Source organism: Mastigoproctus giganteus, chromosome 9 (genome assembly GCF_048544385.1).
Source record: "Mastigoproctus giganteus isolate SK-2022 chromosome 9, ASM4854438v1, whole genome shotgun sequence".
Classification (NCBI taxonomy): Eukaryota; Metazoa; Arthropoda; class Arachnida; order Uropygi; family Thelyphonidae; genus Mastigoproctus; species Mastigoproctus giganteus.
In genome coordinates this window covers 215,947,148-215,969,339 of record NC_143583.1, presented here as the reverse complement: position 1 = coordinate 215,969,339, position 22,192 = coordinate 215,947,148, and the positions used below count along the sequence as shown (strand labels likewise).

Sequence of the window (22,192 nt, the reverse complement as noted above, 5' to 3'; positions counted from 1 at the left end):
TACCGTGCATGGGTTGAAGGAGAAGTATGGGGGGGGAGGGGGATGCTGGAAACTTTGCTCTAGAGACTAAACATGGGTTTCACCACTTCAAGCCTCCAATAAGCAAAGTGGTGGTATTTCACCGGTTGATGAAAGTCATCTACCACCTAAGTGTGTATATTTTTTATTATTATTTAATATTTACAACATATGTATACATTACAAACAAATCTGTATATTTATGAATGTTATAATAAGAGAATATGAGAAAACAAAATAGGAAACAGAAGGAAATATTTATTATTTAACATCTAAATACTAATAATCAGTTCATAAAAACCAGATTACTGACAATAATAATAAGAAAATAACTAATTAAAATTCTCAAAAAAAATCATACAAATTAGAACCAAACATGCAAGTATTATAATCTTTTTCTTCTTTGCTTTTTCTCAATCACTTCATTTATTAAGTTATTGAATGAGTTATTGGAAAAATTAATTTTTCCAATAACTCATTCTGGCCTTCTAAGTGTATTTTCAATCTTGCAATATTACAGTACAGATACATATATAATAAAAAAATAATAAAATGTATTATTTATAGGCTGTGACCAAACCATCTTGTTTACAGTATACAAAGGAAGAAGTAGCACAAGTAGACTCTTGTTCTTAAAAAAAAAAAAAAAAAAAAAAAAAAAAAAACCCCAAATAAAGGGAATCTGAAAACCATAAAGTGAAACTGCTGATGATTGAAATAGTGGCTGCAATACACTCCTCTCTCTGCCCAAACATTGTTTAGTCCTTCCCCTGAAAACCACGGGCCACTTCCTAATTACAATTCAGGCGAACCTATTCACAGCCTGCGATCCAGTTGGTCTTGTTTCATATCCAGTGTGCTGTGGCTTTTTGGTACATTGGGGAGGATGAATGTTGGGCAAAAGAATATGTAAATGACATGTTGTTGCCGTCTTACATGTGTCTCTGCATATAAAAAAAAAAAAAGTGTGCTGCTGCTTTTAATGAAATAACTGTTGTGTGTGTGTGTGTGTGTGTGTGTGTGTGTGTGTGTGTGTGTGTGTGTGTGTGTGTGTGTGTGTGTGTTTTCTGTACATGTGGGAAGCAGCTCAAACTTGTTCTTAAGTTCCAGTACATACTGCTTTTTCTCCTCCTCTGTTATCTCAAAGACTCGAGTCAGTTTTTTCCTTTCCTTTCCTACATCTATATCAAGTGTACATCTTACCATTCTGTGATCACTTCCAACATTTACCTTATTCAGGACGGTAACATCATTCACAATATATCTTCTGTTAGTGAGGATGAAGTCGATTTCATTAGTTGTTAATCCATTTGGACTCTTCCATGTCCACTTTCTGTTCACCCTTTTCTTGAAAAAAGTGTTCATTACTGGTCCTTGAGATTCTGCAAATTCCACAAGTCTTTCACCTCTTTTATTTCTTTCACCAATTCCAAAATTTCCTATAGTTCCTCTTTCTGCACTGTTTTGCCTTTTTCTAACCTTAGCATTTAAGTCCCCCATAATAATAGTGTAGTGGGTTTTCTGCTCATCTAGAAGAATCTCAATTTCAGTGTACATTTCTTCAACCTCTTCATCATGGCTCGATGTTGGTGTATAAATCATTATAATCTTTAGCTTGTACAGCTTAGAAATCTTCAGTATTAGTCTTGACACCCTTGGTGATGTACTTTTGAATTCCAAAATGTTGTTTTTAAAATCTTTATGGACCAGAAACCCAACTCCACCTTCACTCCTTTCACTGTTTCCATTGGTGTACAGCAGATTTCCACTTGATAAACTTATAAGTGATTCACTTACAAGTGAAGGCACTTGCTCTGTGTATACTCAACAAATTTGTAAAAAAACTCATTATAGTTTGTTACATGCTAATTAGAGTATACTCTAACAATAAAGCAAACTATAAATATAACAAATTATAAATGCTGATACCATATCTTTGGTATCAGAATTTAACACAGTAAATTACATACCCAAACAAATATTTTACCTGTGTGGACAGCCTTGGCATATTTTTTGATCAGAAAACAGGCCTTCATACTTTGCTTTAAATACTGGTTCCCAACCAATTTCCTTGAGATACTCATCTACCTGATCAATAAGATGTGTAAAGAACTCAAATGCATCCTGTTGCTCTCTAACATTTATTGGTTGTCCCCATAGGCGAAAACACTTCCAGAACTTCTCAGGTATATGATATTGTAATCTGGACTCTAGTAAATGTCCAAATACCATTTGAAATTGATAGAACAAACTGAAATAAAATACAAAACTAATTAGTAGAGGTCAAACTAAGTCTAAGATTTAGTGACAAAGTCATATAACTTTCTGCTATGACTGTATTAAGTACTTGAAGTAGCAACACTGTTCAAATGTATTAACATACAAATCACCTCGACAGAATAACATGTTAACTTGCCCTAACTTTTTTTTTGTTTTGTTTTTGTAACAGCTTATGATGAAGATTTACTGCATCAACTTGTTTTGCCATTGTTTTTGTATTGTTTTTGTACTTATCTCTCATAGGTCTTTTGAAATTTTGATTGAGAAGGAAGGCAATGTTGCATTTGTCTATTTCTTCCTTAAATTTATCCGAACTATCTACTTTTGAAACACAAAATGGAAGTGGGTAGGTTGGATACGTCCCACCTATTTCATCATCTATCCATACCCTCTAATACTTTGTCTAATTCTTTCTTAAATTTATCAAAACTACCCACTTCCACAACACCAGTTGGAAGTTTGTTCCAACAATGCATCACCATCTGGCTGAAAGCATATTTCTGCACATCTATCCTGCAACCATCCTTCCTCAATTTAAACTCATGCCCTCTTAGGTGTTGATAACACTTCTGAGATTCAGAAGTGTTATCAACATCGTAATGATAACACTTCAATCAGATCGTAATGATAACACTTCTGAGGTCTTTACTGGCAAGAGTGCCCTTTTGTTCCTTTTACTAATATCATTGCTCTTCACTTGTTCCAGTAGTTCCACATCATTCTTAAAATGCGGCCCACTCTGAAGAATGACCATTTATAATAACCCTCTGCCTGCTGTCCTTTGTCTATCCCTCAATACACATCAGGATCTCACCTGTAACTCCAATATATTTTAGCCTGCATAACAACACTGAGGTGGAACTAACAAATTCTTTGATAGGTCCAAGAATATAATGTGAAAACTGTTTATTCCATCCAACTCCCATGTGAAACGTATCATAGCAATTTATCAGATTGATTAAAGAAGATTTTTCCTTTGAAAATCTGCGTTGTGTTCCATTCAGGATATCTTCAGAGGATCATGTAATATATAAATAATAATAAATAATAAATATCTTTTACCATAGACATGATGACTATCCATGCCACTGAAGTTAAACTAACCAAGTCTCTAGTTACTCATCTGATTTTTAGTCCTCCCCTTGTGTATTAGCACAGTCGGATTCCCCTCTGAGATACTTTTTTCCCCCAAGGAATCCTTGAGGGGTCTCGTTGGGTGTATAATGCACTGAAAGGAGGGGAAAGGGGGAAGATTCGGTTTGGTTTGGTTTGGTTTTGAGTTTACTGGCACAGCAGCAACTTAGGGTATAATGCACCAAACACAAAAAGGGAAAGAGAAAACCAACAGGTTAGATCTCAGAAAGTTTAAGTTTTGTTTGCAAGTTGTCAACCACTGGAACAAAGTGCTTAATGGTTGGATTGTCAGTCTGTCAAATTTTATGGGACAAGTGCAGAAGTATCTTATGGCAGTAGGAAGAGTATGATAAAAGGGAAAGGGAGGGGGGGAGATGTGAGATTATTTATTGGATGATGCAACAAAAGTCTAGTTTCCTTGTTGCAGCCTATTCTAATACAAATGTTACCATTCTGATAGTGGTTTGGTCAATTATTATCTTTTCCAAATATAGAAACCCAATGAAAAAGAATTTTAGATCTTCATTGAAAGCTATGCAAAATTTGATGTTATCAGTTTATTTAGTAGAGCTGTGTGACTAATTTGGCACCTAATTTAAAAAAAAAAAAAAAAAACAGTTATTGTCACCTGACATTGCATTTCACACACACTACAATTATTTATAAATTTATTCCAAATTTTGGATGCTAGAGAAAAATTGCCATCAAAATCTTTTTCTTCTTATTACATTTTTCTCAAATAGGATATATTTCCTAATTTCAATAAAATGATACAAAATTGGCTGTTCCTAATTCTGGGAAAACATACTCTTCAAGTCGAAATTTTTATGACCTAAATGTTATGAGCATAAAGCTGACCAAGAAATACATCCATATCTGCAAATGAAATTTCTAAATTATTATTTTTATTATCATAGCATTATATCATCAATAAAAAGATGAAATGCATTCAAAACAGAAATGGAATGCATATAATTTTTTTAATAAGCACTGAACCTGGAATATCCACATTAAATTTCTGAGAAATATTTCAAATGGAATATCTGTCTTTATTTTACCCATTTTGTTCCATCTTTTTGGGTGCTTCAGTTTTTGCATTATTTGTTTTCTAAGAATTCCATGGTTAACATACAAAACTTTGAGTGATCTGGTTTGATGATTTTCAGTTGACCAACTGTCACTTTCAGATTTTTTTTTTTTTATAGGTCTTAGCCACTGAAATCCCAGGAAACTAGGTGGCAGGACCTGCCAGAGCAATTTGTTGTGATACTGGATACACCCAGCTAGCCTCCACGTGGCAAGGTATGGGGCTGGTTATTGGCTGCCAGGCCCCACAAGGGGCCTGGCAGCCAATAAGCCGGACAAACAATGGGCGCAACATATCACACTGCACAGACACGGCTCACACACTTTCAAGTCTCTGGCTTGACAGTGCACTGTCCTCGATACAGCGAAACACTCACGGAGATGGGATAAATCCCAGGTGCCGTCTGACACAAACATACCTTATCGCTTTCAGATTAGTGACTACTGTTCCTTGAAAGCTATTATCAGAACTTTCAGGTTCTACAAAAGTGGAATTATATCCAGCAAGAACAGAATTACTTTATAGGAGGCATTATCATTACTTGAATAAAATAAAATTAGCAAAATTTTACTAAACAATACATTTATGCAATAAAGAATATATTTAGACATCCGAATATGAATTGTCTACTTTCACTCATTTCAGGTTATGTGGAAACAGTATTTGTATATGGACACTGCTCTTTGTGGATTAATGTTATTAGTGGAGTCCCCTGGGATTCAGCCCACTGTTGTTTTGTATATTTATCAATGATATTGATGAAGGTATATCAGTCTTAATGTCCAAGTTTGCAGATGATACAAAGGTTGGCAGGGTTGTTAATCACAGTACGCTACTGGAACAGGATATAGAAAAGTTGGGCAAATGGGCTGAGAAGTGGCAACTGAAGTTTTTTATTTACAAATGCAATGTAAAGTTTTATATTTACATATGGGTAGCAGTAACCCTAGAGAAATGTACCAACTCCGTGGTACTTCACTTAGGGTAGTAGAGAATGAAAAAGACCTGGGGGTAATTGTGCAGTCAGATACGAAGTTTTCTGAGCAGTGGAGACAGGCTGGTAGGCAGGTCATGGGGTCTTGTCGATGATATACAGGAATTTTGCTAGTATGGATAAGGAGATGATTATCCCTATGTATAAGGAAATGGTCAGGCCACACCTTGAGTACTGGAGTATCATGTCTGGAGGCCTCATTTTAGGAAGGATGTAGAGCTGCTGGAACGAGTGTAGAAAAGGGCAACGAGATTGGTTAATGGAACCAAGGGTTGCTGTTACTAAGAAAGGCTTAAGTTCAGCAAATTGCAGTGTGTGGAGACTAGGTACCTGCAAGATGATCTGACTGAGGTGTATAAGGCCTTGAATAGTTTCAGCAAGATCTTCCTCTTGCTCAGATTATGAACTTGAGGGGGAATAAATTCAAATTGAGGAAAGACAGTTGTAGAATAGATGTGCAGAAATTTGCCTTTAGTTACAATTGGTGAATTACTGGACCAAACTTCCATCTGTCATCGTGGAAGTTTAAATAAATAAATATAAATTAAATAAAAAAAAAAAGAAGCTTAAATAAATTCATGGAAGAATTGGACAAATTAGCATTAGCAGAGGCATTTGATGCAAGAAAGCAAGCTTATGCAGCATCAGCCAAAAAAAAATAAATAAAAAATAACTTCCACTTCACCCCTCTGTTCGTTCGAAATACCTGTCCAGCTGAGCCTTAAACTTATTTAGGCTATCAACTTCCACGACAAGGGATGGAAGTCTGTTCCACCAACCAACCACCCGCTGGTTAAAGGCAAATTTCCTCACATTTTTCCTACATCTGTCTTTCCTCAATTTGAATTTATGCCCTCTTAGGTGATTATTCTGAGCAAGAGGAAGAATCCCACCAGCATTGAGCATGCTCAAACCATTCAAGGCTTTATACACCTCTATCAGATCACCTCACTGGTGCCTAGTCTCCAGACACTGTAATTTGGAAAACTTAAGCCTTTCTTCGTAAGAGCAACCCTTTGTTCCATTCACCAATCTTGTTGCCCTTCTCTGTACTCGTTCCAGCATCTCTACATCCTTCTTGAAATGAGGCCTCTAGACCTGTATACAGACCTGTATACAGTACTCTAAGTGTGGCCTGACCATTGCCTTATACAAGGGAATAATCACCTCCTTATCCCTGCTAGAAAAATTCCTATATATCATTGACAATACACCATGATCTACTCTTGCAGCCCGTCTGCACTGCTCAGAAAACTTCATATCTGCCTGCACAACCACCCCCAGGTCCCTTTCATTCTCTACCACTGTCAGTGTAGTACCACAGAGTTGACACGTTGCTCTGGGGTCGCTGTTTCCCCATATGTAGTACTTTACATTTGTCAATGTTAAACTTCATTTGCCACCTCTCAGCCCATCTGCTCAACCTTTCCAGATCCTGTTGCAATAGCATAGTGTCAGTAGTGTCCTTGACAACCCTGCCAACCTTCGTATCGTCTGCAAACTTGGACATTAAGCTTGATATACCATCATCAATATCATTTATAAATACAGAAAACAATAATGGACACAATACTGAACCCTGAGGAACTCCACTAATAACATTAGTCCACTATTAGCAGTGTCCATTGATTACCACTCTGTCTTCTCCCCCTCAACCACCCCTTTATCCATAGCACCAATTTACCTTTAATGCCACACTGCTCCAATTTGTGCAGCTGTATTCCATGTGCAACAGTATCAAAAGCCTTTCTAAGATCCAAGTATATAATATCAAAGTTATTCCCTGCATCCAGTTCTTTTGTGACTGCATCATAGTATCCAATCAAATTGGTCAGGCAAGACTTCCCCTTAACAAAACCATGCTGTGTCTGAGCTATAACTGAAGTCTTGTCTAGATGATCCTGCAGTGCTTCTTTAACGAGTGCCTCCATTAATTTTCCAGGAACAGAAGTTAAACTAACAGGTCTATAGTTACTTGTGTCGCCCTTTGATCCTCCATTGTGAATTGGGGTCACATTTGCACATCTCCAGTCCATGCGTACTTCCCCTGAGTCCAAGGAAGCTCTCATAATTATGGCTAAGGGTTTGCTTACTTCCTTTGTTGCTTCCTTTAATATAACTGGATAGATCCCATCCACCCCAGGTGCCTTTCTTGTGTTTATCTTCAACAATTTCTCCTCAACTTTACTCTCAGTTAATACAAGATTCTCTAGCTTACTGCCAGAGTTGAATACACCTCTGGCATTCCCCTCGGTGAATAACTCCTCATGTGTGAATGTCGATGCAAAATATTCATTTAGTTTGTTAACTACCTGAGCAGGATCATCAACAGTTGACCCATCGATATCAAGTGGACCAATCTGATTCATCCCCTTCCTTCTAGAGTTCACATTAGTAAAGAACTCTTTGCTGTTTTTCTTTGCATCCCTTGCCAAAGATTTCTCGTAATCTGCCTTCGCCTGCCTAACCTCCTTTGTAACTTGGTTACAGATCAACTTGTATCTATCATAGGCTTCTGTGTCATGTGTTAATTTGTATGTATCCCATGCATTTTTCTTCTCTGCCATATGTCTCATTAGTTCATCTGACATCCACTTAGGCCTAAATTTTGAACAATATTTCTTAGTTGGTATGTAAAGCCTAGTAGCTTCCAAGATAAGTTCTTTGAATGCTTCCCATTTTGAATTTGCTGTTGGTAACATCATCAGTTGGTCCCACCGTATAGAATTTAAATACTGTCTTAGTCCATCGTAGTCACGTTTACGAAAGCAATAACCCTTCCCTTTACCCCTAATGGTTACCTCTTTAGCTCCCTTTACCTCCCTTTACCTCTTTGAGTAAATCTGACTTCAGCACACTGTGATCACTGCCACCTAGTGGTTGGTTCATTTACCTGCAGATTCTTAATGCATGAAGAATCACTACTGATAATCAAATCAAGAGTATTACTCCCTCTAGTTGCCTCCCGAACATGCTGATGTAGAAAACAATCATCCAATAAATCCACAAAAGCCTTGCTAGTGTGTGAGTGACCAGTCCCCAAATTCCAGTCAATATCTGGAAAATTAAAATCCCCCATTATAAGACTCTGATTTATTGGCCAACTCTATTTACCTGTACAGTTTCTTATTATACTCATCAGAGTCATTAGGCCTATAGCACACTCCTACTCTCAACTTTGATCTCCCAATGCTTATGTCACACCAAACTGACTCGACACTGCACTGTCCAGCGATGTCAACAGCGATGTTTCTTAACTAATAGCATAACTCCTCTTCCCTTCCCTTCCTATCCTGTCTATCCTTTCTGTACACATTGTACTCCCCGAATTCCAGTTCTGCATTTCTTATATCTGTGTTACACCACGTCTCTGATATCCCAACAATATCTGCTTTGATGTTTTGAGCAATACCTCAAATTCATCAAATTTATTTACTAAACTCCTAGCATTGGTGTACACGCAAGTATACATGCACCTGTTTCTATTCTTAGCTACCCTAACACAACCCATGTGTTTACTTGCACCGCAATGACTCCTAGCAGTCTCTGAAATACCCTGTATCTGGTTTTCCAAGCTCATTCCAATAAAAGCAGTGCAAGAATCACTGTCACCTCTGCCAGTGGCTACTGTTAATCTATTAGTCCTTGTATCCCCCCAATCTAGCAGTTTTCCGACTCACCTAACACTGCCTCGATAGCATCAGCAAACATTCTTCCACTCTTTCTATTTAAGTGTATCCCATTCCTGTAGAAGCAGTCTCTCCTGTTAACAAGTACAGACCAGGCTGAAAAAAATTCTACCGCTTGAGCCTTGCACAATCTTTCCAGGGCCGAATTGATCGACAGGGCTCTCATGGATGAAATGGGAATTTTTTTTTTGGCTGATGATGTATATGTCTGCTTTCTTGCTTTATATGCCTCTACCAATTCTAATGCTATATTTACACAAAGAAACAGAATTGAATAAAAATATTGAATAAAACATAAAAACAGGACATCTCAGAAAAAGTGTTATTATTAAATTGACCCCACTGATACTTACAGATATAAGTATTGCTTTGTTTAACTTTTTATAAAAGTAAAATATTAAAAAAAAAATGCACAGAGAAGCATATTTTAGAAAAAGTCGTGAATCCTTAGAAAATTATAATACATGTTGAAAAAGTTATACTAACTTAAAATGTTCAATGGTTTGAGTAACTTAAAATGTTCAGTACTATCAACTGTATTGACCACTTCTGTATTTCTAGTGCTAAGGCCTCCTTAACGATATCGGGAAGACTTTTGCACTACCTTTTTCAAAAGTATCCTGCATCTACAAAATGGATTCTTTCTACTTGCTAGGATGGGCCATGCTGATAAAAATATCCCCCACAAAAGTTTCAGAATATAGTCCCTCCTAATGCATATAAATTGTGTGATTAGGATGCATGATACAAACCTGAAACCACTTCCAAGCGATAGAGGACATCTTAAATTTTTATTCACCACCTGGAGAACCTGCATTTGCAGTATATGGTAGCATAATTTGAAAATGCAACCGTAGCAGAATTGCATCCTTTTTGGTTTTTGTTGTTGATCAACATCTTTTGTACGAGCTGTGACGTATGGTTTCATCCTCAGATGGTGATGTAACACATTATACACTGTTGATCTTGACTGGATTTCCCTGGGCTTCACATGAAACTTTATTGAATCAGCTCCACTACTGTTCAGCCACAATGATAACTGCATAAAGAGATGTCTTTTATGAATTTTATGAATAACTGTAGTAGACTGTAGCTCACTGAACCAAAAAATACATACTGTACCTTCTTGGGGTTTGTAAATTCTGCCACGATTAAAATTTTGTGATTATGTTGCAATCTGCTGCACTGCACACATCTTATAGTTGGTGAATAAATGCTTGAAGTTATCTTCTATCACCTGGAACTGGTTTCAGGTTTGTACCATATTTGTATCCTTTACAAAATTAATACATCAGTTTTGTAAAGAAGGTCTGTGGACACCCTGTATATTTATATATGTATGGGGAGGGGGGTGGATTCAAGCAAGATTTGTATTCACACAGAAGTAGTTGTGTTAGAAAGATGATTTTTTTTTTTTTTTTTTTGTTTTTTTGATACCTTGACTTGTTTCAACCGTCTATCACAGCTACTTCTGGCTGAATACAAATCTTTTTTGAATCCCCCCCCCCTTGTTCATAGTTGAGAAAGGGTTAAGCAATGAACTTAACTATAAACACAGTTGCAAACATAAATAAAAAAATAATAGTAGTAGTAGTAGTAGTCAAATCAAATGATGCAAGAAAGAAAGCATATATAGCTTATATTGATTGATATATTTCATATATTTTCAGTAACTTACTGCAGAGAAAGTGAAAAAACATCTTAATGTAAAAGAAAAACTTAAGAAAGAATTTCTGAAATTTAAATTTATGTTTTTAAATAAATATTTCACCTATCTTCATCTGGATCTTCTTCATCTATAGACAAGATTGCCTCTTTAATACCTGGTTGCATGTAGAGCTGTTGAATTACAGAATTCATGTAGCAAGTGGCACCAGCATTTTTTAGACCTACATAACCACACAAAGAACGGCCAGCTACTAGTGGTTCATACTTGTAAAATAATGAAAAAAAAGTGAAAATCATTGTTCAGAAATCAAAGACTGCTATCCATTTTATCAAATTTCAAAATCACATGTATAATTTACACAAAAGCTGCATCTTAAGTAATGAAAATATCAAACTTTTATGTTTAAAAGCATTCAATTCCATATGATGCTAAGAGATTCTACTTGTATGTAGTATTGATTTTTGATGTGAACAGCACATAGGTTTTTAGTGTTTTTATGTTATAATTTCAATGCTATGTAGAAAGAGTAAGCAGAATGATTAACTGAAGGTTTGGGAAATCTAATAGTCAGATGATGATTACATTATTACTTTAAAACAAGGATGAACAATTTACGTATACCATTTACAGAGAACACAAATATTCACTGAATCTCAATGAATATTTGTGTCCTACGGGAATCATTCTCTGTATTGAAATCAAGTATATTTGCAAAGTGAATTAAAAAGTTTTGGTAGAAGGGGGTGAGGTCAGGTATTTTCAAAGATAAACTTAGCTAGTTTCAGTAGTTGAAATAATGATTGTGGGGAGAAGGGAAATATGATGTAATAAAATTTTGAGATATGTTGTACATGTTGTAGATACCCCAGGGGTTCACATCTGGTGAGTATGGGCTTGGCACACCCAGGGTCCTGAGCTGGATATCATCATTCTTCTTTTTCTTGATGATTCCCTTCTACTTTCTCTCTCTTTCTCTGGGTAATTCAGAATTTTTTTTTTTTTTTTTTTTTTTTTTTTTTGCCTGGTGCAGCATAAGCCTCAGGCTTCCTTGCACCATACGGCTAATAATAATAAACACAATTCCCTGACAAAACATACTCAACAGTACCTACTGCATCACTCACATGCTCCAGCTGATTAAGTATTTGCAGTAAGATGATAAAACTAAAATGTTGAAAATAAAATGTGGTATGATAATAATGATTTTTATGAAATTGAAATACTATTATACCACGTTGAAGAGAGAGTTGTACATGCAACTATCCAGTAAACATATTTATTTACTGTGACATTTTTTTAATTCTTATTTTCATTTTTACTTGTAGGCAGTGGCAATTGGTACCCTGTTAACAATACTCACTTCTGTTGCAACTAACTCTTTAAAGTGGCATAATAGTATTTTAATTTCATAAAAATAATTACTGAAACAGCTTATCTAGACGCTTCCTACAGTTTTCTTATTAAGTTTGCATCCATGTAGAAAACAGCCTGCAAATTAATCAGTTTTAAAACTGTAACCTCAATATGAAGAATATATAATAATAAAACAATGAATAATACCAGATAATATCATGACAGTCATTGTAACATCCAAAAATATGATGCTATCCAACATGGGGAGGAATCTGTGCTGGGGTTCAAGCATGCTCTGGATACCTGAGGCCTCCATTAAGCAAGTGGCAATATGGCACGAGAAGGCAGTCATCTCCAGTACATTAATCATTTATGGCACCTTTGAGTCTTACAGAGACTACAAGGTTACAAATAGTGCCACTAGTACAAAGGTGCAAAAAGAAAAAAAAAAGAAATTGGTTACCAAACAATTAAACTTTGTCAAAATTTTCCACATAGAAGTCAATCTTATATTCAGATCACATGTGTGACTTGAATATAAGAGCTACTGGCATTTCAGACTTCAGAGTGTTAAGCATTTTGGCCATTGTTGAAAGAATGTCAAAGATGACCAGTCATATGGACCAAGAGTAATTACAGTTTATAATATAAAAATAACAAATCTGCATTCAAATTTGTTATTTTCCCAATACTGCAAATAAAATACAAATATTAGCAACAAAATGCAAGGAAGCTTATACAACACCAGCAAAAAAAAAAAAAAAAAAAACAGCCTCTGTTAATATATTCAAACTACACCTCCATGACACTAGGGGCAGTTTAACATCTGTTTTCAATCATCCTGCAATATAAATTGCAGGAATAAACAATATCAACAACATATAGATACTGGAGCAGGTCTTTTTAAACAAATAAAAAGAATTCCAATGGGAGATAATTGCATCTGCCATTGCTAACCTTTTCCTACAATATTTTGAATCTAAATTCCAAAATAAAAGTGATGTTCAGTTAACCCCGGGGGCTCACATCTGGTGAGTATGAGCTTGGCACACCCAGGGTCCTGAGCTGGATATCATCATTCTTCTCTTTCTTGGTGATTCCCTTCTACTTTTGACTCTCTCTCTCTCTCTCTGGGTTACTTGGGAACTTTTTTTTTTTTTCCTGGTGCAGCATAAGCCTCAGGCTTCCTTGCATCATATGGATATTAATAATAATAATAGCATTTTGTTTCACTGACATTTTCAATTCCAATTTCAGTAAAAATATATAAAGAAATCTACCCCACAGAACTATTAAAGAAAACCAGTGACAACACTGAAACTTAACATTCCTGGACTTAGAAATCATATTAAAAGATGACAAATCCATGAATGATTATATGATAAAAGAAACATTTAAATTGCACACCATTGTTACAGGAACTCACAATATCAACAATATATAGATACTGGAGCAGGTCTATTTAAACAAATAAAAAAGAATTCCAATGGGGGATAATTGCTTCTGCCATTGCTACCCTTTTCCTACAATATTTTGAATCTAAATTCCAAAATAAAAGTGATGTTCAGTTAATAGCATTTTGTTTCATTGACATTTTCAACTCCAATTTCAGTAAAATATATAAAGAAATCTACCCCACAGAACTATTAAAGAAAACCAGTGACAACACTGAAACTTAACATTCCTGGACTTAGAAATCATATTAAAAGATGACAAATCCATGAATGATTATATGATAAAAGAAACACATTTAAATTGCACACCATTGTTACAGGAACTCACGTTATTTGTCACAATATTACTCAAAAATTTCACAGGAATATTATTTTCTCACAATGCATTAGATATGCATGAATTTCCAGAAATTGCACAACACTAATCAAAACCTTATACAGTGACTTCTTACTTTATACGTCTTTAAATTATGCAAATTTAAAATAACACACGGCAACCATATTTAAGGAAAGTGGCACAAGAGGGGGAGTACATACCCAAACAGATATTCAACCTTAACAAAACAGGTTTATATTGGAAAAAAATGCATGATTGCACTTATATTTTAATTGCTGAAAAGACTGCGCCTGGCTTTAAGGCACCAAATGAGTGGCTAACACTTCTGTTTAGTTCTAATATGGAGGATCATAAACTGAAACCGGTGTGCACTTACCACTATCAAAACCCTCGTGCCTTTAAAGGTTACAACAGGTCATACATGCCCTTGTATTGGTATTCAAACCCTAAAGGGTGGATAACTGCTGTTATTATCAGAAGTTATCTTGGATCTCAGTTACAAAGAGAATCGGAATTGTATTGCAAGGCAGAAGGAATTCCGTCCAATGTCTTACTTATTTTTGATAATGCCACAAGCCAGTATTGTTGATGTCTGTTCCAATATCAAGATTGTTTTTTCCCCGGCAAAATACAACCTCAGTACTCCAGCCTACGGACCAGCATGTGATTAAATCTTTTAAGCCTGAGTATTTAAAGAGCATTCTGGCTGATCTAATTGATAAGACTGACCATGAACAGATGAGTGTGCAGCAACGTTGGCGAACCTTCAACATAAAAGATGGTTTAAAATTCATTGATGCTGCATGGCATGAAGTTCCACATAACTGAATTCAAAATACATCTCAGTAACTCCTTCAAAGGTTCTGATACCAATGAAGATTAGGCAAACTAGACACAAATGTGTGAAACTCGCTAAAAAGATAGGGTTCACTGAAGTGGAGGCAACTGATGTCAATGATTTAATTGATTTGCATCATCATCATCAAGAACTGTCAAATGAAGATCTGTTTGCACAGGAGCAGCATCGCATTCAAGCATTCAAGGGGAGGAGGCAGCAGCGAGTGAAAGCCCACAGGTTAAAGAACAGAGCCTGACAGTGAAAGGAATATTGAAAGCATTAAATCTTATAGATGAAGGCCTAAATCTGTTAGCTGATGAAGACCCTAATCTTGAACGAAGCTCTAATGTGCAATGTAAAGTTACGCTAGAACTTGGTTGCTACTATGAGTTGTTCCTTGAGAAGAGGCAATGTGCAAAGCAATTAACTCTGGATTCTTTTTCAAGCACTCAAGGGAGTAGCCAAGTGAAATCTCCACTTCCAAGGTTAGCGTAACAACTCCCAACCCTACCTATCTGGTCCGAAACTGAGGGAATGGAATCTGACCATGACGATTACTCTCATTAATCCGCCTAAAGCCACACTTCATCTCAATCTCTTTCCCTCAATTGTTGTTTGTGTTATACTGTACATGTTGGTTATAGTGAACATACTTTTTTTTGAAGTACAAATAAGTACATCAAAAAGATAAATTAATCTCTTTGGTTCATGATTTTCTTTAAAGTGCCCAGTCTTCTTAAAGAAAATGAATGGCATGTACCAGTAGGGCTAACTTAGCTAGATGCAAGATTTACTCTCATAGGTCTATTCTTGCATTTTTTGGTGATTATTTGCATTACATGTAAATTTAAATTGTGTGAGACATTCTGGAATGTAATCCTTGAGTAAATTAAAAAGTCACTGTAAAAACTATCAAAAATTTAGCAAACACTCAAATTCTATATAAATTTTATATAAAAAGTAGGTTTGACAAGATTAATGCCTTCTGTGGTTACCAAATCGAATTAGATAATATAATGTAAAGTTTATCCCCAATATTATGCAGATAGTTAATTAACTAATTACTCTGTAGTCTGAAATTACACTACTGCATATACTATATATATTTGCCTTGGCACTAAGCTAACTGATGATTTTTCTGAGTAGTATGAATTGAAAACACAATCCACAGGAAGCCGTATTTAGAATTTTTTTTTTTTTTTTTCATTGTCATTCTTCCCAAATGTTGTTTTAACATTAATGATCATTAAATAAGTATTTCTTCCTCTTTTTTTTTTTTTTTTTCAAATGTGTATATAAAATTGTGCATATTTGTGTCTATATTTTTTATATTTTATTTAATCTCCAATCCCATTATAAAATAATTTATCACTAAAACCCAGTGGGTGCCCATAACCAATTGTACCATAGAAGTCAACAAAAGTAGGCTCTGTCTCATTTTTTGCATCCATGTGGATTCTACAAAAGCAATAAGCAAAGCTGTTGGCTTTCATTTTCATGTGACTTATCCATATAATTAGTAATATAATGAAATAATATTGTAACAACCAGCAAAACTGTTTAAAAAGTAAATAACTTTAATCTGAGAATTTTAATTACATATACATAAAAAATAAAAATTAAAGACTGGGAATTGTGTAAATAAAAGTGCTTAAAACTGTATACAAACTAAAATAAAATACACAAAACCAAAATAAAACCTTATGAGAAGCTTTCCAGATGTTGTGCCTCTTTGTAAACTCAAAATAAAAAAACATGACAGTCGATCAATATATTGGCAGAAGCATAGCCTTGCACATGCGCAGCATCTTCTGGTGTGGATCATTGTTGGCAGAAGGGAAAAAAAAAAGAATAAAAAGTGAGAAATAGAGAGAGTTGATGAGATGTGAAAGAGAAGAAAGACATTACTTGCCAGATCCTGCAAATCCAGAGTGGTGAGAATTGGCGATGCGATTTCTCATCACACCATAAAAAATAAAGGCCTCCATAATAGGATTCATGCAAGTTTCACCACTGTGATTAATGGTGGAACTTGCTAAAGCTATATGGAGGGCATCCATCCCTATGAGATAGAGTTGTGAACTCAGTCTAACACCTCAACATTGGAACGTTGATTATAATTAAGATGTAGTTTATTCCAAAAGTGCTCCGCAATGGCTGAGCCATGCCTTTACTTGAGTTTGCTGCCTAATCCATGTGTTTCTCTTCTTATCTAACTGTCTGATTCCTAATATAATTCGTTCCATTCTTTGTTCTGTAGTTCTCAGCTTCTCTTCCATTCTTTTGGTAAGTGCGCAAGGTTCACTTTCATAAGTCATGGTGGGGAGTATACAATGGTTCATTATTTTACGTTTCAGACAATTTGGGATATTGCTCCATAATATGTGACTATTTAATGAATGCTATCCATCCAAAATTTATTCTTCTCTTGACTTCCAGCCATTTATCATTATTACAGCAAATGAGTTGTCCTAGAAATTCAGAAATTAACTTGAGCTAAAGTAACTTTTGCTAAATTACTATTCAATCTGTACGACAAAATTTCATCTCATCTAAAGATAAAGCTGATCTCTAGCATCATACAATTTTCTAACTCATGTATTAATGATCTTAGTAAACCACCTGCTACCATTTCCAGTACACCCCATTCAAAGCTGGCTGTGGATCAAAAGAAAGACAGAAGAATTTTGAACAAACTTTGATGCCAAGAAAGTGGCAAGTCCTGATGGGACTTGCCACTCCTTGTTTCTCAAAACCTGTGCTCATGAGCTTACTTGTTCTGTGGTGCCATTTTTCACTCGTTCCATCTGTGTTTTCCTTTCTAACACCTCAATATTGGAACGTGAATTATAATTAAGATGTAATTTATACAAAAATGGGTGGATTTTTGGCTGCTGTAAAGGGATAAGTATTTTTAATTTTAACCGTACTCTCTGTTAATTAACATACTACATTGTGTTTTACAGAGATATTACAGAGAGATTCGTTAGCTTCTTATTTTGAATTTAATTAGCGATTTTTGAAAGTTACAACTCCCGGTGTTGGCGCCAATATTGTTGAACTAGCCACCATATTGTAGTCGATAAGAAATAGCTCAACATATATATATCGCGAACTGATAGCGTAAGGTATAAAGTAAAACTAGATAGCGTAAGGTATAAAGTAAAACTAGATAGCGTAATACGAAGCACTCAATTAGGAATCTGTTAGCTTATTATAGTATTATCAATTAATCAAAAATATTATTAATCTTATTAAATTTCAATTTTAATTTAATTGTATTTAAATGAAAATCATGACCTAGACTAGAGCTGTGAAGCAAAGATCACAGACTAGCGAGAGTGCTGTGACTCGGGGGAGAAACGAAGGGGGGCGATTCTCCAATGCATCACAGTCTCAAAAAATGTGCGAAATGTGAAATGTTTGCCAATCTTTCTAAAACAGGACATGATCTAGCCAAAGAGGATGCCTTTGTGTGTGTACTAGGTGTCTAGAATGTCAAGAAATTAGGCGCCACCTCAACGTTCTGATGGGCATCTATGAAAGCCTGAGGTGTAGGGTAAATGCCCTCGAAGAAATTAATATGAGGGGCCCATCAAGCTCTCAGCTGCCCAGCTCAATGGCAGAGCTCACTCCTGGGCATCAGGCAACACAGTGGCAATCTCCAAGGCAGAATGCGCTGGTTCCAAAGGAACTAGTTATTGTTGGTGACTCTATTGTCAGGGAGATGGGGAATATACTATGCAAAAAGGATAGGTGGAACAGGACCAGGTTATGTCTGCCAGGAGCAAAAGTTGATGACGTTGTAGAGCAGATATCTTTTAAGGGCACAAAAGGTGATATTGTTGTACACGTTGGAACTAATAACATTAAGAGTAAGAGATCTGCAAATTTACTCAACAAGTACAGACAAAAACAAGTCATAAGTTAGGGTTGAATGTGAAAGTGTCTGCAATTCTTCCCGGACACGATAGGAGGGAGTATATGATAAGAGCCTTGTCGAACAATTCGGCCCTGGAGAGATTGTGCAAGGTAAAATTGATTCTTGCACTGCTACTATTAGAATGAGCAGCAGTGTGGAAAGCAAGGCAATGGAGATTTCCAGGATTGCTGGGAGTCATAATGGAACAAATAAATACATGGGCTATGTTGGGGTAACTAAGAGAAGAAACATGTGCATGTATACTTGCACGTACACCAATGCTAGGAGTATACAGTAAACCCCCACTATTCGCGGTATCTGTATTCGCGGTTTCGCGATCGCTGATTTAATATAAAATGAAACCAAAAAAATGTGGATTTTAAAGCGCCGTAAATATTTTCCACCATAAAGAAACATGGGCGTGGCTAAAATTATCTTTCCTGGTCAAAACAGCACTCAGTGGGTGGGTGAGTGAGAGAGGGTTGATAAAATCGCGAGCGTGGATGTTCCTCCATAATCCTTGTTCAGTATGCGTTATGCGCTTGTCATGGAAGGTTTCGTTGTTTGCTTTTAATGTATATGCTTATAAATTGAATAAATTTATCAATTTATAAATTGATATGCTTACAAAAGTGATAAATCTACCGTTTTGCAGTGTAAAACACTTTTTCGAGTGTGTTAACGGAAGAAAGTGACTTTATTGTGGACAGGTTCTTTCTAACTTGTACAAAAATATGGCTACGAATAACAAGAGAAATGTGATAATATCAAAGAAGGTGATTAGCGAATAAAATTGAGTTATTAGACAAAATTTCTAATGGTGAAAGTGCTTCCTCAGTGGCAAAACATTATAAAATCAATGAGTCAACGGTACGATCAATCAAAAAATCGTAAGAAAAAATCCGCCGTAAGTGTCCATGAAAACATGCTAATTGCTTCAAAAATTTGGTCTGTAACTCGTGATATTAAATTAGAAAAGATGGAAAAAGCTTTAAATCTGTGGATAGAAGACCGAACTCAAAATAAAATTCCGTCAAGTTCACTCATCATTCGTGAAAAGGCAAAACTCCTTTATCAACACTTTAGCGAACTAGTGATAGCACTGGCAGGATAAGTTTTTTAGATCAGACCAGCTGGTTTTTTCAAACCAGCAAAGGCGCTGGTTTGAAAGATTTGTTTGAAATTTCTAATAAATATTACATTCAATATTAAATTGTTTCTTATTTTCATTTCGATGCCATATGCTTGCATTTCACTATGTACTGTCTATGTACATAGTCATATTATGAAGGTACATATAATACATACATAGACAAAATTTTAGACTAGTTTTTCTTATATATTACATACTTTGGAACGGAACCCCTTTATTACTATGGGAGCCATAACTCAGTATTCGCGTTTTCGGTATTCGCGACATTTCTCAGGAACGCAACCCCCACGAATAGCGGGGGTTTACTGTAGTTAATAAATTTGATAAGCCTGAAGTGCTACTCAAGACATCAAAGGCAGATATTGTTGGGACACAGACATAAGCAGTGCAGAATTGCAATTTGGGGAGTACAATGTGTAAGACAGGGTAAACAGGCCAAGAAGGGAGGAAGGGTTATGCTGTTAGTTAAGAAACATAAAATCTAAGGACGTGCATCCAACTGATGTTGGTGGACAAAGCAATGTTGAGTCTGTTTGGTGTGACATAAGCACTGGGAAAGGAAAAATGAGAGTAGGTGTGTGTTATAGGCCTAATGAATCTGATGAGTACAATGAGCAATTGCACAGAGAAATAGAGTGGGCCAGTTAATCAGTATTCTTATAATGGGGGATTTTAACTTTCCAGATATCGACTAGAACTTGTGGGTTGGTCACTCGCAAGGGTAGGTGTGTGTTATAGGGAGAGTAGGTGTGTGTTATAGGCCTAATGAATCTGATGAGTACAATGAGCAATTGCACAGAGAAATAGAGTGGGCCAGTTAATCAGTATTCTTATAATGGGGGATTTTAACTTTCCAGATATCGACTAGAACTTGTGGGTTGGTCACTCGCACACTACAAAGACTTGGGGATTTATTGGATAACTGTTTCTACAGCAATATGTTCGAGAGGCAATCAGAGGGAGTAATACCTTGATCTGATTATCAGCAGAGATTATTCATGCATTAAGAATTTGCAGATGAAGGAACCACTGGGTGACAGTGATCCCTATGTACTGTGGGAATTATTTAAATACGTAACTAGCATCATGACTAAAGGGAAGGGCTTTTGCTTTCGTAAAGGTGACTACAGGGGTCTCAGAGGGTTTTTAAATTCTGTACAATGGGATCAACTGATGCTTGAATTCTAAATGTTGAATTCAAGATTTCCAACGTTGGAAATCTTGAATCCAAAATTGTCCAAAATTCTTGAATTCCAACGTTGAATTCTAAATAGGAAGCCTTTATGGACTTAATTTTGGAGGCTACTAGGCTATTCATTCCAACTAAGAAATACTGTTCAAGGTTTAGGCTTAAATGGATGTCAGATGAACTAATGAGGCTCGTGGCAGAGAAGAAAAATGTAGTAGTAGTAGTAGTAGTAGTAGTAGTGGCACATGATGCAAGAAAGCAAGTGTAGGAGCTTATGCAGCATCAGCCAAAAAAAAAAAAAAATCACACCATTCCCTCCAAATGCCTGTCCAGTTCCTCCTTAAATTTATTTAACCTATCAACTTCCACAACGACAGATGGAAGTTTGTTCCAGCAATTAACCACCCGCTGGCTAAAGGCAAATTTCCGCACATCTATTCTACATCTGTCCTTTCTTAATTTGAACTTATGTCCCCGTAGGTTCGTAATCTGAACAAGTGGAAGGATCCCATCAGAATTCAGCGTGCTCAACCCATTCAAGGCCTTATAGACCTCAATCAGATCACCGCGAGGTACCTAGTCTCCAGCCACTGCAATTTACAGAACTTAAGCCTCTCTTGGTAAGAGGATCCCTTCATTCCCCTCACCAATCGTGTTGCTCTTCTCTGTACACGCTCAAGCAAATCTACATCCTTCCTAAAATGAGGCCTCCAGACCTGTACGCAGTACTCAAGGCGTGGCCTGACCATTGCCTTATACAGAGGGACAATCACCTCCTTTTCCCTGCTAGCAAAATTCCTATATATCATTGACAAAACCCCATGACCTGCCCTAGCAGCCTGTCTGCATTGCTCAGAAAACTTCATATCTGACTGCACAATTACTCCCAGGTCTTTTTCATTTTCTACCACCTTAAGTGTAGTACCACACAGTTGGTACGTTTCTCTGGGGTTACTTCTACCCATATGCAGTACTTTGCATTTGTCAAGGTTGAACTTCAGTTGCCACTTCTTAGCCCATCTGCCCAAATTATCTAGATCCTGTTGCAGTAGCACACTGCCATTACTGTCATTAA

The 22,192-nt window shown here is 36.1% G+C and overlaps 1 protein-coding gene across 2 annotated transcripts in view; it reads right to left on the bottom strand.

Moving 5' to 3' along the window:
• The window catches only part of LOC150081121 (ubiquitin carboxyl-terminal hydrolase 24-like), a 908,750-nt gene that overhangs the window by 341,638 nt on the left and 544,920 nt on the right, over window positions 1-22,192 (bottom strand). For both annotated transcript variants that reach the window (XM_090381072.1, XM_090381073.1), the window contains exons 39-40: window positions 10,974-11,134; window positions 2,006-2,269 (exon numbers count right to left, since the gene is read on the bottom strand). In XM_090381072.1, the coding sequence (XP_090237198.1) occupies window positions 2,006-2,269; window positions 10,974-11,134 (425 nt within the window). The remainder of the gene's footprint in view (window positions 1-2,005; window positions 2,270-10,973; window positions 11,135-22,192) is intronic.